Source organism: Saccopteryx bilineata, chromosome 2 (assembly GCF_036850765.1).
Source record: "Saccopteryx bilineata isolate mSacBil1 chromosome 2, mSacBil1_pri_phased_curated, whole genome shotgun sequence".
Lineage (NCBI taxonomy): Eukaryota > Metazoa > Chordata > Mammalia > Chiroptera > Emballonuridae > Saccopteryx > Saccopteryx bilineata.
In genome coordinates, this window is record NC_089491.1 from 281,433,836 (window position 1) to 281,446,234 (window position 12,399).

General features: G+C 56.8%; 1 protein-coding gene across 4 annotated transcripts in view; it reads left to right on the forward strand.

The window, feature by feature from the left end:
- Nucleotides 1-9,947, forward strand: part of GPR161 (G protein-coupled receptor 161) — a 38,918-nt gene extending 28,971 nt beyond the window's left edge. For all 4 annotated transcript variants that reach the window (XM_066261092.1, XM_066261093.1, XM_066261094.1 and 1 more), the window contains 3 exons: nt 1,301-1,405; nt 3,905-4,024; nt 5,334-9,947. In XM_066261092.1, coding sequence (XP_066117189.1) covers nt 1,301-1,405; nt 3,905-4,024; nt 5,334-5,599 — 491 coding nt within the window. In that variant the 3' untranslated portion in view covers nt 5,600-9,947. The remainder of the gene's footprint in view (nt 1-1,300; nt 1,406-3,904; nt 4,025-5,333) is intronic.
- Nucleotides 9,948-12,399: the final 2,452 nt, after the last annotated feature.

Here is a 12,399-nt window from a genome sequence, read left to right on the forward strand (position 1 = left end):
GCTCCTCCCCCCTTCTCTCTCTCTGTCTCTCTCTCTCTCCTCTCTCTTTCTCTGTCTCTCTCTCTCCTCTCTAAAAATGAATAAATAAAATAAAATAAAATAAAAAATCTTTGTTAAAAAAAAAAAAGGCCCTGGCCGGTTGGCTCAGCGGTAGAGCGTCGGCCTAGCGTACGGAGGACCCGGGTTCGATTCCCGGCCAGGGCACACAGGAGAAGCGCCCATTTGCTTCTCCACCCCTCCGCCGCGCTTTCCTCTCTGTCTCTCTCTTCCCCTCCCGCATCCAAGGCTCCATTGGAGCAAAGATGGCCCGGGCGCTGGGGATGGCTCTGTGGCCTCTGCCTCAGGCGCTAGAGTGGCTCTGGTCGCGATATGGCGACGCCCAGGATGGGCAGAGCATCGCCCCCTGGTGGGCAGAGCTTCGCCCCTGGTGGGCGTGCCGGGTGGATCCCGGTCGGGCGCATGCGGGAGTCTGTCTGACTGTCTCTCCCTGTTTCCAGCTTCAGAAAAATGGAAAAAAAAAAAAAAAAAGTCCTTTTTGGGGCCCTGGCCTGTTGGCTCAGTGGTGGAGTGTCGGCCTGGCGTGCAGGAATCCCAGGTTCGATTCCTGGCCAGGGCACACAGGAGAAGCACCCATCTGCTTCTCCACTCCTCCCTCTCTCCTTCCTCTCTGTCTCTCTCTTCCCCTCCCGCAGCCAGGGCTCCATTGGAGCAAAGTTGGCCCGGGCGCTGAGGATGGCTCTGTGGCCTCTGCCTCAGGTGCTAGAATAGCTCTGGTTGCAACAGAGTGACGTCCCAGATGGGCAGAACATTGTCTCCTGGTGGACGTGCCGGGTGGAGACCAGTCGGGCGCATGTGGGAGCCTGTCTGACTGCCTCCCCGTTTCTAGCTTCAGAAAAATACAAAAAACAAAAAAGTCCTTTTTGGTATTCAAGCAGGATTTGAGCCCGGGACGGTGCACCCACATTCCATGTTTAACTGCAGAATCACCCAGGAGCATGCACCTGCTCTGTCCCCTCCTTCCTGCTTGTTGGCTGGACGTCATCATGGGAGCTCCCTTCTGGGGTACCCAGTGCCCCGTGTCACAATGCAGTCACAATGCAGACTGCCCTGGGACAGGAGCAGGGGTGCTAAGGGCTTCCTGCCTGCCCATGGGTTGAAGCGTGCTTTGCAGGGAGCGCCGAGGGGAAAGGAGAGCGGGGGGTGAGGCCGGTGGAAGGAGCAGAACGGGAGGGGGGATGGCTCCAAGCTGCGGGGCAGGCAGGACGTGGTTTGTGCACTCAGCACTGACTTTGCCTTTCAGACCTGGGCCTGTCCCCACACCTGACGGCGCTCATGGCAGGCGGACAGCCCCTGGGAAACAGCAGCAGCACAGGGGACACAGGCTTCAGCTGCTCTCAGGACTCAGGTAAGCCTCAGGACAGGTGCGCCCCCCCCACCCTCGTGCGTTTCTCTGACACTGGTGGGGGCATCTCCCGGGCCATGCAGAGGGAGCGTGGGGGCCACACTATGGAGCCGGGGTTTCCAGTCGTGGTGTTTGGCTTGTCCGAGCTTCTGTGCCTCAGTTTGCTCTTCTGTACAATGGGGATCTCAGTTTCCTTCTTTCTGACACACAGGGTTGTTATAGGGCTCAAAGTGATAGCCTTCAAGGGTTACAATGCTAGGGGACTGTGCTCTGGTTGTCATGGCCAGCAGCCCTGCCGCTCTGGGGTGGGCAGCCTGGTGGTCAGCTTGCCTTCTTACGAACTGCATTATCAACCCTAAACCTTCAAGTCTCCCCACTTGTGACTTCGGCGTAGCGATCACTATGTCCAGGGCAGCCCTGACAAGGTCTGGTTCCCTTCCTTTCACCACCATTATGTGTCCTGTGCCCTGTCCCCCAGAACAGATGCGTCTTCACCGCAGATCCTCCAAGTCCTCCCAGGCTCCGTGAGGTTAGGGTCGGTCTTTCCTGGTTGCTCCTGGGGCGCAGAGTGCCACACAGGTGTGTTATGGGGCCCTCACAAGGCCCTGGGTGGGAGGTGACTCCACAGAGCTGGAGAAGCACCAGATGTGACCAGCCTGGGGCTCTGGCGTGAAGGGAGCCACGTGGCATCCAAGGTCACGAAGTCTGGGCAGTGGGCGTTTTGCTCTGTCTGTGCTCCTATCGCTGCTGCTGGCAGCTTTAGAAAATCATCTGTGCCTTGACCTATGTCTCTTAGCCCGAGCCTGTGTCCTGGAAGTCTGGGGGCAGGCCCTGGGCAGACACCGAGAAAGGCCTTCTGTCACGGGATTTTCCCAGGAGATAGAACAATAGTCCCTGAGAATGTCCCCTCATCTCGCAAACTAGGGGGCTGACCCTCTGGTTAAACTATCCCCTGTCATCCCGAGTCCCTTGTTTGATCTGAAGCAAAGGAAGGTCTCTATCATTCCCCCAGGTCATTCCTGCATTCTCAGACAGCCAGCAGGGGTCCGGGGACACTGTGACATTGATTCATTCCACAACAGCTATTTGCCAAGCCCCTACTTTGGCCAGACACTGTGCTAGGCTCTAGAGACACAGTGGGGAACTACCCCCTGAAGTTTTCGGTCTGGTGGGAAGACAGACGCCCTGTGCCCTTTGAATGGGTGAGTTATGTGGAATGGGAACTGTACCTCACTAGTTCTGCCATTCAAGAGTGTGGGCGACTTCCCGCCAAGATGGCGGCATGGGTACACATTGCGCTCCCCTCCTCCCATAGCCGCGTGAAAATGAACAGTTAATTATAGAGCAGCATCATTAAGAACTAGCTGGAGACTAGCTAGCTCAATAGAAACTCCTGCAACTGAGACTAGAAAGAAGAAGCCACAATGAGATGAACAGGAGGGGTGGAGACACAGACCGGCTAAGAGTCAGGAAGGATAACTCAACGGCAGAGGTGCCCCCGAGGAGCGACGGGTCTCAGCCCCATGCTGGGGTCCCTGGCTCAGGGCACCAGTACCAGGAAGAGGAACCCCCACAATATCAAGCTGTGAAAATCACCAGGGGTTCAGTCTGGGGGAGACAGAGGCTGCTGTAGACCCAGGCATCCTCTTCAAGGGCCAGAGCTCATGCTTGCCCTAAGCTCCAGCGAAGGGTTGGCAGCTCAAAAAATACCAGGAAAAACCCAGGAAAACTGGGTTGTCTGGCTTAAGGTGAGGGCTTGAGGGGCAGCTGTTGGGGACAAAAGTGGGAGCAAGTGCCCTTGTCTCTTTGTTGAGCCCTCTCCCCACCCAGCTTGCAGGCGTGGGCACCCAGCCTGGTTCTTCCTCACAAGCGGCTGGCCTCTGCCCGTGCTGCAGACTTCCCTAAAATCTCCCAAAGGTCCACAAATCCCCACAAAGTAGCATCTGGCCTCCACATGCCCTGTACTTCCTGCTAAGTGGCCGCAAGCCCAGCACTAGTGGCGGCCAGCCTCAGTTCACAGCACAGCTTCTCCCAGGCCCCTCCAATTCCAGCACAAGCAGTAACCATCTGCACATCACTTTGTAGCTCCTACCAGGTGGCCCCAGGCCAGGCATAGGCAGCAGCTGACCTGGGCCTATGCTGGAGCCCCTCCCAAGAGGCTCCAGAACCCACACACCTGGTGGTGTGGTCCGTTTCAGACCACACCAGAACACCACCCACTGGCTCTGCAAATGACACACCCAAAGGGTAGACTCAGCTGGGACCAACCAGAGTCCCACTAGAGCGAAGCCTACTCACAGAGCTTGCCCCTGCGCAGTCGTCCATCCGGGGTAGTCACGGCCAGGCGGCCCGAGGGCTGGCCCCACCCCCTGCTATGCCAAAAGCAGTCTGGGCTCATCTACAGCAGGAGGGTGTACGCAGCCCCCCACAGGGGATGCCAGGGGGTTGAGAGCGGGCGGGCGAGATGGCCCATCCCATGTGCCCACCTGCCGTTGGCTTTAGGGACGGACGTGATGCTGTTGGAAGACTGCACGTCTGATGACCAGCCCCCCGCCCATTGCACCTGCCCACCCAAGAGGAGGAGCTCCGTGACATTCGAGGATGAAGTGGAGCAGATCAAAGGTTGGCTTCTGTGGCTCCCTTGTCCCCACCCCCAGCATGCCGGGGCTCTCACCATTGCCCATCCAGAGGTTACCCCCGACCCTGTGGTCTCGCTCGAGTCCTGAGCTTCCCGGCTGTTGGATGAGGCGGCGTCTTGGCTGGGTGGGCAGGGGTGGTCGAACTTGACGTAGATACACAGGTTCCCAGGCCAACGCCATCCTCCCCAGGGTGAGTGGCAGGGCAGGGAGAGGCCACATGTCCCTGCACTCCTATCCCCTTGTAGAGTGGGGCAGAAGTTGCCTCCCCCAGAAAACGTGAGAAGTCGGGGACACATTGTTTTTGCCAAATGTCAGGAGGAAAGTAGGCCATGAGATTCAGAATAAGAAGGCACTGGAGGAGAAACTGAAGACCCACTGCTCCCCTCATTTTTTTGTATTTTTCTGAAGTTAGAAGTGGGGGAGAGGCAGACAGACTCCCATGTGCGCCCAACCGGGATCCACCCGGCATGCCCACCAGGGGGCGATGCTCCACTGCAACTGGAGCCACTCTAGCCCCTGAGGGGGAAGCCATGGTGCCATCCTCAGCCCCTGGGCCAACTTTGCTCCAATGGAGCCTTGGCTGCGGGAGGGGAAGAGACAGACAGAGAGGAAGGAGAGGGGGAGGGGTGGAGAAGCAGATGGGCGCTTCTCCTGTGTGCCCTGGCCGGGAATCGAACCCGGGACTTCCACACGCCGGCCAACGCTCTACCGCTGAGCCAGCCGGCCAGGGCTCCACCTATTCATTTTAGCTGTCGGCCCCTCATCCTGGGTGCGGTGCTCAGACCTTTCATGTTAACTTCTGACCTGGAGGTTGTCCCTGATGTGGGGGCAGCCTGAGCCATTGCAGAGAGCAGACAGATAGCACTCGGGCCAGCGGGAAGGCGTGGAGAGCTGCAGAGGTCACTCGCTCCGGGGAGCTGGCAGACGTCTTTTCAGGATGTAAAATTTGCATCTCGTTAAGAGAAAATGTTTCTCAAGTCTTCTCTACGAGGCAGACCTAGGCCCAGCACCTTGGGAAGAATGGTTTAATGTTCGCAGGCACTCTCTGAAGTAAGAGGTGTGTCACAATCTCCTCCCGACAGAGGAGAAACTGAGGCTGGGCTGAATTCTTCTGGGATTCCCCGGGCAGTGCGGAAGGGAAACCAGGAGTCTGGCCGAGGGACTCTGGCTCTGGAACCCTCGCCAGCCACCGTGGTCTGCCACCCGCCCAGCACAGGGAAGCAGCAGCAGGCGTGTCCCAGGACAGTCACCGTCCCTGGTCCCTCGCTAACCTCCTCTTCCTTCTCCCTCAGAAGCAGCCAAGAACCCCGTCCTCCATGTGAAAGCTGAAGTGCACAAGTCCTTGGACAGCTACGCAGACAGCTTGGCCAAAGCCATAGAGGCCGAAGCCAAAATCAACCTATTTGGGGAGGAGGCTTTGCCCGGGGTCCTGATGGTGGCGCGGACTGTCCCGGGGGCCGGCTTTGTGGGCCGCCGAGGCAGCCGGACCCTCGTGAGTCAGAGGCTCCAGCTGCAGAGCATCGAGGAAGGGAACGTTCTAGCTGCGGAACAGAAATGAGGGCCCCGGGTGGCCTGTCCCTTGAGATGGATGCCCGCGGCCGACCGGACCAGGGCCCTGAGAGCATGGGGCAGGAACAGCAGCTGGTGTGTGGCCACCAGGAAAACCACCAAGAACTGTGTCCATGGTCAGAAACTTCCGTGTCTGTGTGAGGTCCCACGATGGGACCAGAGGCGTGAAAAGCACAAAGAAAAGCAGACAGAGGTGTGGCTGTGACTTTCTGGGAGGTGGGGCATAAAGAGGGGACTAGAGACCAAGCTGGGAAGGGCCCACAAGTTGGGGCAAGCTCCCTTGTTCACAACCTGCATCCTGGGGTCCATGCGCTGCCCAGGTGGAGCCCTTCCCAGTGCCCTTGGGCGGACTGCACGTCATCCCTAACAAGCAAGAGCAGCCCAGCCTTCTGTGGGGTTCAATCAGGCCGAGCAGGGTCGGGGGGCCCAGAGGGGAACCCAGGGGCAGAGCCTGCGGTGTCCAGTTCCCAAGCCTGGGTGCTGCTTGCGACCTCGCCTCGGTGCAGCCACCTACTGGTGCCAGTGCGGGCAGTCGCAGGCCACCTCCCTACTCGCTGATCCTTGGCTATTTCAGATGAAGGGAGAAACCACTATAAAGGGCGGGAGGGAGGAGTGGACGCCAGATGCTTCACTTCCCGAATTTACAAACAAAAAAGCAAAAATCAATCCGTTTGGTTAGGACATGCCATGGACTTACCGAGCCTGGACCGGGCTGTGGTGCCGAACAGTCAGGAGGTAGAGGTACCGTTGTCGTTGGAGGGACCCCCTTCACATGGGAAAACCTCATCCGACAGACTTGAGTGTGATGTTTGGTTGACAGAATAGCTGGTCCCCCGGGGACAACTCCCGGGGTGACAGGAGATAAGGCAGAATAGAAAGTTCGCTGGGTCTCCAGTCAGCCACCTCTTCTCACTCCTGTCACCTGGGACCTCTGTCACCTCTCCAGGCCTTCGGGGAAATGGGATAAGGGAGTGAGGGGCTGAATGGTCTCCAAGGTCTTTCCAACTGTGATCTTTGGTAGTCTCTGTAAGTTAGAGATAGAGGGTGTGGGGGAAGGGACCCACGGGTCCACATGTGCACAGCTTATGAGTATGGTTTCCACGGTGCGTACTGAGACTGCAGGCCCAGGTGTGTGGACTTCCCGGCCTGTCTGCCCACAATGGCGTCGTCCTCCAAGGCATGAAAGGTGGATTCGATTGGTATGGTTAGACCTCTGCCCCCTCCCCTTGGAGCCGAAACAGCGGTGACGCGGGGCTGGGAGTAGTGGCCTCTGTGACGTGGGAAGCCCCTGAACTACCCATGTCTGCTCCGAGACCCGGAGACTAATGAGCCACATACAGGAGCTGCCCTGCCTTCCGAGAGCCAGGTGGTTAACAGAGGCGCAATTCAAGGAGATCAGCTGTGCCTGCCCCACAGCGGCTAGCTACTCCTGAGAGCTCACTGGCTTGGTGGTGGTTTCTTTGCGGTCTAGCTAACCCTCTGGGAAGCAGTGGCATTTTCGCTGTATAGTGGTTGGCTGGTCCCCAGTCTGCCGTGTGTGAAGACCTCCTTTGCCGAGACCCGGGGGGCTTGCTACCTTCGTGGTGATCAGGCTCATTGACAGCGCCTCTGGCCTGCCAGGTGCCGGGCTCTGGGTAGGTTCTGGGTGGGAGGGGAAGGAGCAGAGGGCTGTTCTCATGCAGAGGTGGCTTCACCTGTGGGTCCTGCTAACAGGATGTGCTCCTCAGACTGTGCTGCCTTTGGAAGCACTCCTCTCAGGCATTTAACATTTTCTTTTGTACATATTCCTCGCACTTGTCTAGTTTGTCAGGGGACCATATTCCTGGCTGGGTGGTATGCAGAGGGGGAGGGGAGCAGGGCAGAAGTCTTCACCTCTGGGTGGGACTAACCTGGGGCAACTTTTGGATGAGGCCTTTCTGAGTGCAGTAAGTTCTCAGGACCCCAGAGTTGGAGTGTGTCCCCTGGGACTCCCAAGTCCCCACTGGCTGGCCCCAGCCTAGCTGGGGTTTATTAGGATTAAACCTAAGCTTACCTAGAATTGCCGCACTTCACAGAAGGACTCACCGTTGCTTTTCCCCCCACTGAGGCCCTTGCATTTATTCACCCACCAGACCTTGCGCGTCCAAAGCACCAAACAGCCCCGTGAGCAGAAACGTGTTTTCACTTGATTAGGGACAGGCCTGGGGAAGACTGATGCTGATCAATAGCGGAGGCGAGTAGTGCCCATAGAGGGAACTGTGCGCTGCAGAGGAAGGTGGCTGTTTCCAGCAAGGGGGTCTGGGGATAGTAGCTCCAAGGAAGTGGTCGTTTGAGGCTTCTCAGAGGAGGTTTGGCAGCTAGAGCCACACTTGGCATAGTTAAGAATTCAGCCTGGGTGGGTGGGGAGGAGTGGGGAGACCTTACACGTGCCAAAACTGCTGAGAGAGATTTTTGAGGACACCTGTCTTTAGTGCATGCGGGTCAAAACTGCCCCCGCGAAATCCAGGCCCGTAGCTTTATACACTGTGCAGTGGTTCTCCAGCATCTCCCCGAAGGATTTTATATGGATGGTGGCTGGAGGGCCATTTGGCCATTTAAAAACCCGTCCTGCGTTTCCTGGTTTTGGCAGCACCACGGTTAGGGCTATTGCCACTCGACCGGCCCCTGTGCGTTGCGCCAGACACCAGGGTTGGGGCCGCTGTGACACGGAAGTACTGGGAGTCCCCCACCACAGCGCACAGTGCAGCCCCCAACCTTTCCCCCTGCCCGGGAAGGCTGCAGTTCAGCACCGTAGCCACTACGTGGCAGCAGTGTGACTGTGATGCCCAAGGGCAGTTCCCAAGGAAAGCGCTAAGGATGCACCTGAAGGTCTGGTCTTGGCAGAGCTCTGACTCGGAACTTCCTCTCCACTCGGTCCTCTGCCTTGAACAGACCACCCAGCTAGCTCCGTGTGACTCCGTGCAGGGTGACAGGCTCTGCCCCTGCTCAGCTGCGGGATCTTCGGTGACTCTGTCAGGAAGCCAGGCTGAGGACCGAGAGACCAGGGCCACCTGATGCTAATGCTCTTTCTCGTTGAAGGAGCTGCTGTGGTCTGCCTACAACTGGGTGGCCCCTGAGACTTACCAGTATTTGCAGCTGCCAGCCGGCCAGGGCCATGGGGGGTGGGGACCAGGAGGGGTTGAAACATGCCTGATCAAGCCAGAGATCTTACAACCTGTTCAGATTTAGCTGTGGGAGTGTTTCCCATCTGAGCGTGTCCCTGGGACACCTGTACGTGGGAGCTGTGACTCTGGATGGACCTCAGGATACGCTCACCACTAGCGTCCGGCCCTAGGCTCCGCTGCCCTGCCTGGGAGGAGCTGTGAGGGGGATGTAGCCACAGGAGGGCAAGGCAGGGAACCAGCATGTATTGAGCACCTACTGTGTGCCCAACTGAGGAGACGTTCGGGTCTGTGGTGCTGGGCTTCCGTTAGGCACTTAAAATTCCGTGCAGGTCTGATAAGTGGGAATAGCGTCCCTAACAAGAGGCAGGTGTCCTATTGTCTCACAGGGACCTCTGCTGTCCTCGGTGAGAGGTGGGGAAGTATCCTGCTGGCTGGGCAGCACAGGGATCTCTGGGAATGGGGGGGGGGTCTGAGGTGAAGAAGGGGAAGGCCAGAGGAGGGGCACCCAGACCTCCAGAGCTGGAGGAGCAGGAAGTGTCTCACAGAGGACGGGCCCTGGTAGGACCCCATGTCATAGAACGTGCTCCGAGATGTGGCCTAAGGCCTACGGCCAGCTCGGTCCTGCAGTGGCAGTGACTGCGACTGCTTGGCCGTGGCTCTTGGGATCAGCTTCTCTGCTCCCCCACCCTGATGAAGAGGCAATGTGGGGACAGGGCCCTAGCTGCTACCCCAGTGAGTGCAGAACCCTGGTGAGTCCTGGAGGTCACAGAGAAATGGTCATTTTCACCTCAGGCACAGTCAAACACTGACCACAAGGGGGTGGCAGCTGGGCCTTCCTTCTGGGATGGGGACAGACACAGAATCCAGAGGCCAAGAAGGCATATTGCTCAGGTCTCAGTGCCTTCAGCCATTGCAGGGCCAACACCAGTCTTGCCATGGGACTAGGAAGGAAGGGGCCAGCTCCACAGCTTGAGGACGAGGGACAGTGAGAAGTCCTCATTATTAGAAGACAGGCGAGGTGGGCTTTCTTAAACAGAAGCAGCTATTGTACACTGAGGTGCTTTGGAGACTGGAACACCTACTTGCAAGACCTACAAAACCGCAGGCCCAAGGAACGTGGTTAGATTCCCTAGAAATTCAACGCGCAGACCCCAGTCAGCTAACACCAGCAAGAGCACCATTTGCTCAGTGTTTTTTTTTAAATTTTTATTTATTCATTTTAGAGAGGAAAGACAGAGAGAGAGGAGAGACAGAGAGAGAGAGAAGGGGGGAGGAGCTGGGAGCATCAACTCCCATTTGTGCCTTGACCAGGCAAGCCCAGGGTTTCGAACCGGCGACCTCAGCATTTCCAGGTCGACACTTTATCCACTGCGCCACCACAGGTCAGGCACTCAGTGTTATTTTTAGGAGAGCGTAATACACAGAGCTGTGTGTCCCCCAGAAAGCATGTTCCTGAGCAGAATTAACAGCTTGGGAATTAGAGGCCACTGTTTTTCCTCTTGACATCATTTCGAAATGTCACCTATCACACGTGAGTCAGCCCCTCCCAGGGGACACAGGGACCTGAGCAGACGGGGCCACTCCAGCACAGTGGGAGGAAGCTGCTGGCCTGGACTGCATCGTGGACAGGCGTAAGGTACAGTCCTGTGCGGAGTTCTGGTGACAAAACCCTGGATGCAAAAGTGGTTCAAAACCAACCTTCAAACAAAACAATGACAAGCTAATCCTGAAATATAGCTCACTTGAAGTTTCTGGATTTTTTAAAGATAATAAAAATGTTTAGGATTATAAATCAACATTTATAAACAAGTAGCTTGTTGTATATTTAGAGTAGCTTTGTTTACCTGATTAAATGTTTTGGGTATGTGTACCGCTGTAGGAACCAAGTCTGTGATAGGACTTCCCGGGCGTCCCCTGCTGACCCCTCTCCTTCTCCTCCCCCTCCCCAGGGGCCAGAGAGGAAGGGGACTGAGCAGGAAGGACAGACTGTTGCAGAACTGGGGGGCAGCATGGGGCATACCACTGTCACCTGCGTACATTCGTCCATGCATTTTCAAAGTTCTCCCAAGACAGTGAAGTGCACGAGATGTGGCCAAATACAGAAGACTCCCAAATGCAGTTTCCACAGGTTTCATACAGCAGTGCCTGCCATGTGTCCATCCCAGAACCAAAGTCAAAGGGGTGTGTGTGGTGACCCTCACTGAGACCCAAAACAGCCTCGGGGCGCAAACCCACCACCTCCATCCCTGGAGTCACGTTGGGACTTGTGAACATGGCCTCCCAGGAAGTGTTTTCTGCTTCCGGGATTGCTTGTCAGACCTGCCCTGCTCCTCTGTAACATCCAACACGAAACTGCAAAGTAGCTAAGGTAGGAGACCTAACTCCTCTGACAAGCACCATTTAAAAAGGAAGTAAGCTACAGAGCAGTTGTCGGTTCCTGGCAAAATGGAGCGCAGAGTCCCGATTCCAGCACAGCACTGCCCCAGTCCCTGGTTCCTGGTTGAGTTGGCCTGGAGCACACACCGCTGTGATTCTCTCAGGTCACTTCTTCTGCCAGTCACACCTGATGCCACAGAGTCCTGTCAGCCCCCAGCGCCTCTGCACAGCCTCCCTGTGACCCTTCTCTCAGTGAATGTCACATCATGGCTGACCGCAGCCTTCTCAGTTACTTTGCAAAGCTTTGCATCCTCCATGGTGTTTATGGCCCTCACAGAGCCCCTGGCACAGAGGTGGTGCAAAGCTGGTCACCTTTATGTCAGAGCAAACAGGCGCCCAGACAAGTCCGGTGGCTTCAGCAGGTCACAAAAGCTAAGACCCCGCACTCTCCGGAAGCCATCTTAGCTAACACAGTTGCTCTGATTGGCTAAAGCCCTAACTCCTTCCCTGCACCTACTTACCACATTCTCTAACGGGGAGACGCCTTGCCCAGTCTGGAGCAAGAGCCAGATGTGGGTGTCCCCCTGAAGTCACTGAGCCAGCGAAGAGTGCCTTTTCCTCTCCCCACAACACTGACCTGCCACCTCAGCAGGGCTCCCTGGGCACAAGCCACCTGGGGGGAGCGGTCCCGTCTCCACACCAGAGAGGGGCGCTCTGTGTGGCTACACCTGTGAGTTCTCAGGGCCCAGCAGGAGAGGAAAGGGTGACAATTTACAAGCGGGCAGGAGGGGACTGAAGGACTGGGTCTGCAGGAGCAGACCCAGGTCATGACCCAATATGACACAGGCCGGTGCAGACGGCCCGAGTGGAGTGGGCACCGGGGTCACGGAAGGCCAGGACTCAGAGGGCAGCACGGCACAGCTTCCAGCTGGAGTCTAGCAGGAGTGAGGACGACTGGGCCAGCGCCCTCGGAACCAGCCAGGGCACTGCCACACGGAGCGACCTGGGCTGCTCTGGAGTCTCCTGGGCTGACTGCTGTCCTTGGGTCATGAGGTCCCACCAGTCATTAAGATGGTGACTGGAGGAGAGATAAAGTACTTTGGAATGAGACGTGAAAAAAAGCTCTTCTATGTGATTCTATCACACACAGATTCAAAACAGAAAAGATTATTCAATCTAGAAAAGAATGGAGAAACAGTCTTACATTACAGAAAAGACTGAGAATGGGTCAAGGTAACAAGGCATTAAATACAAAGTCAGACTCAGGAGA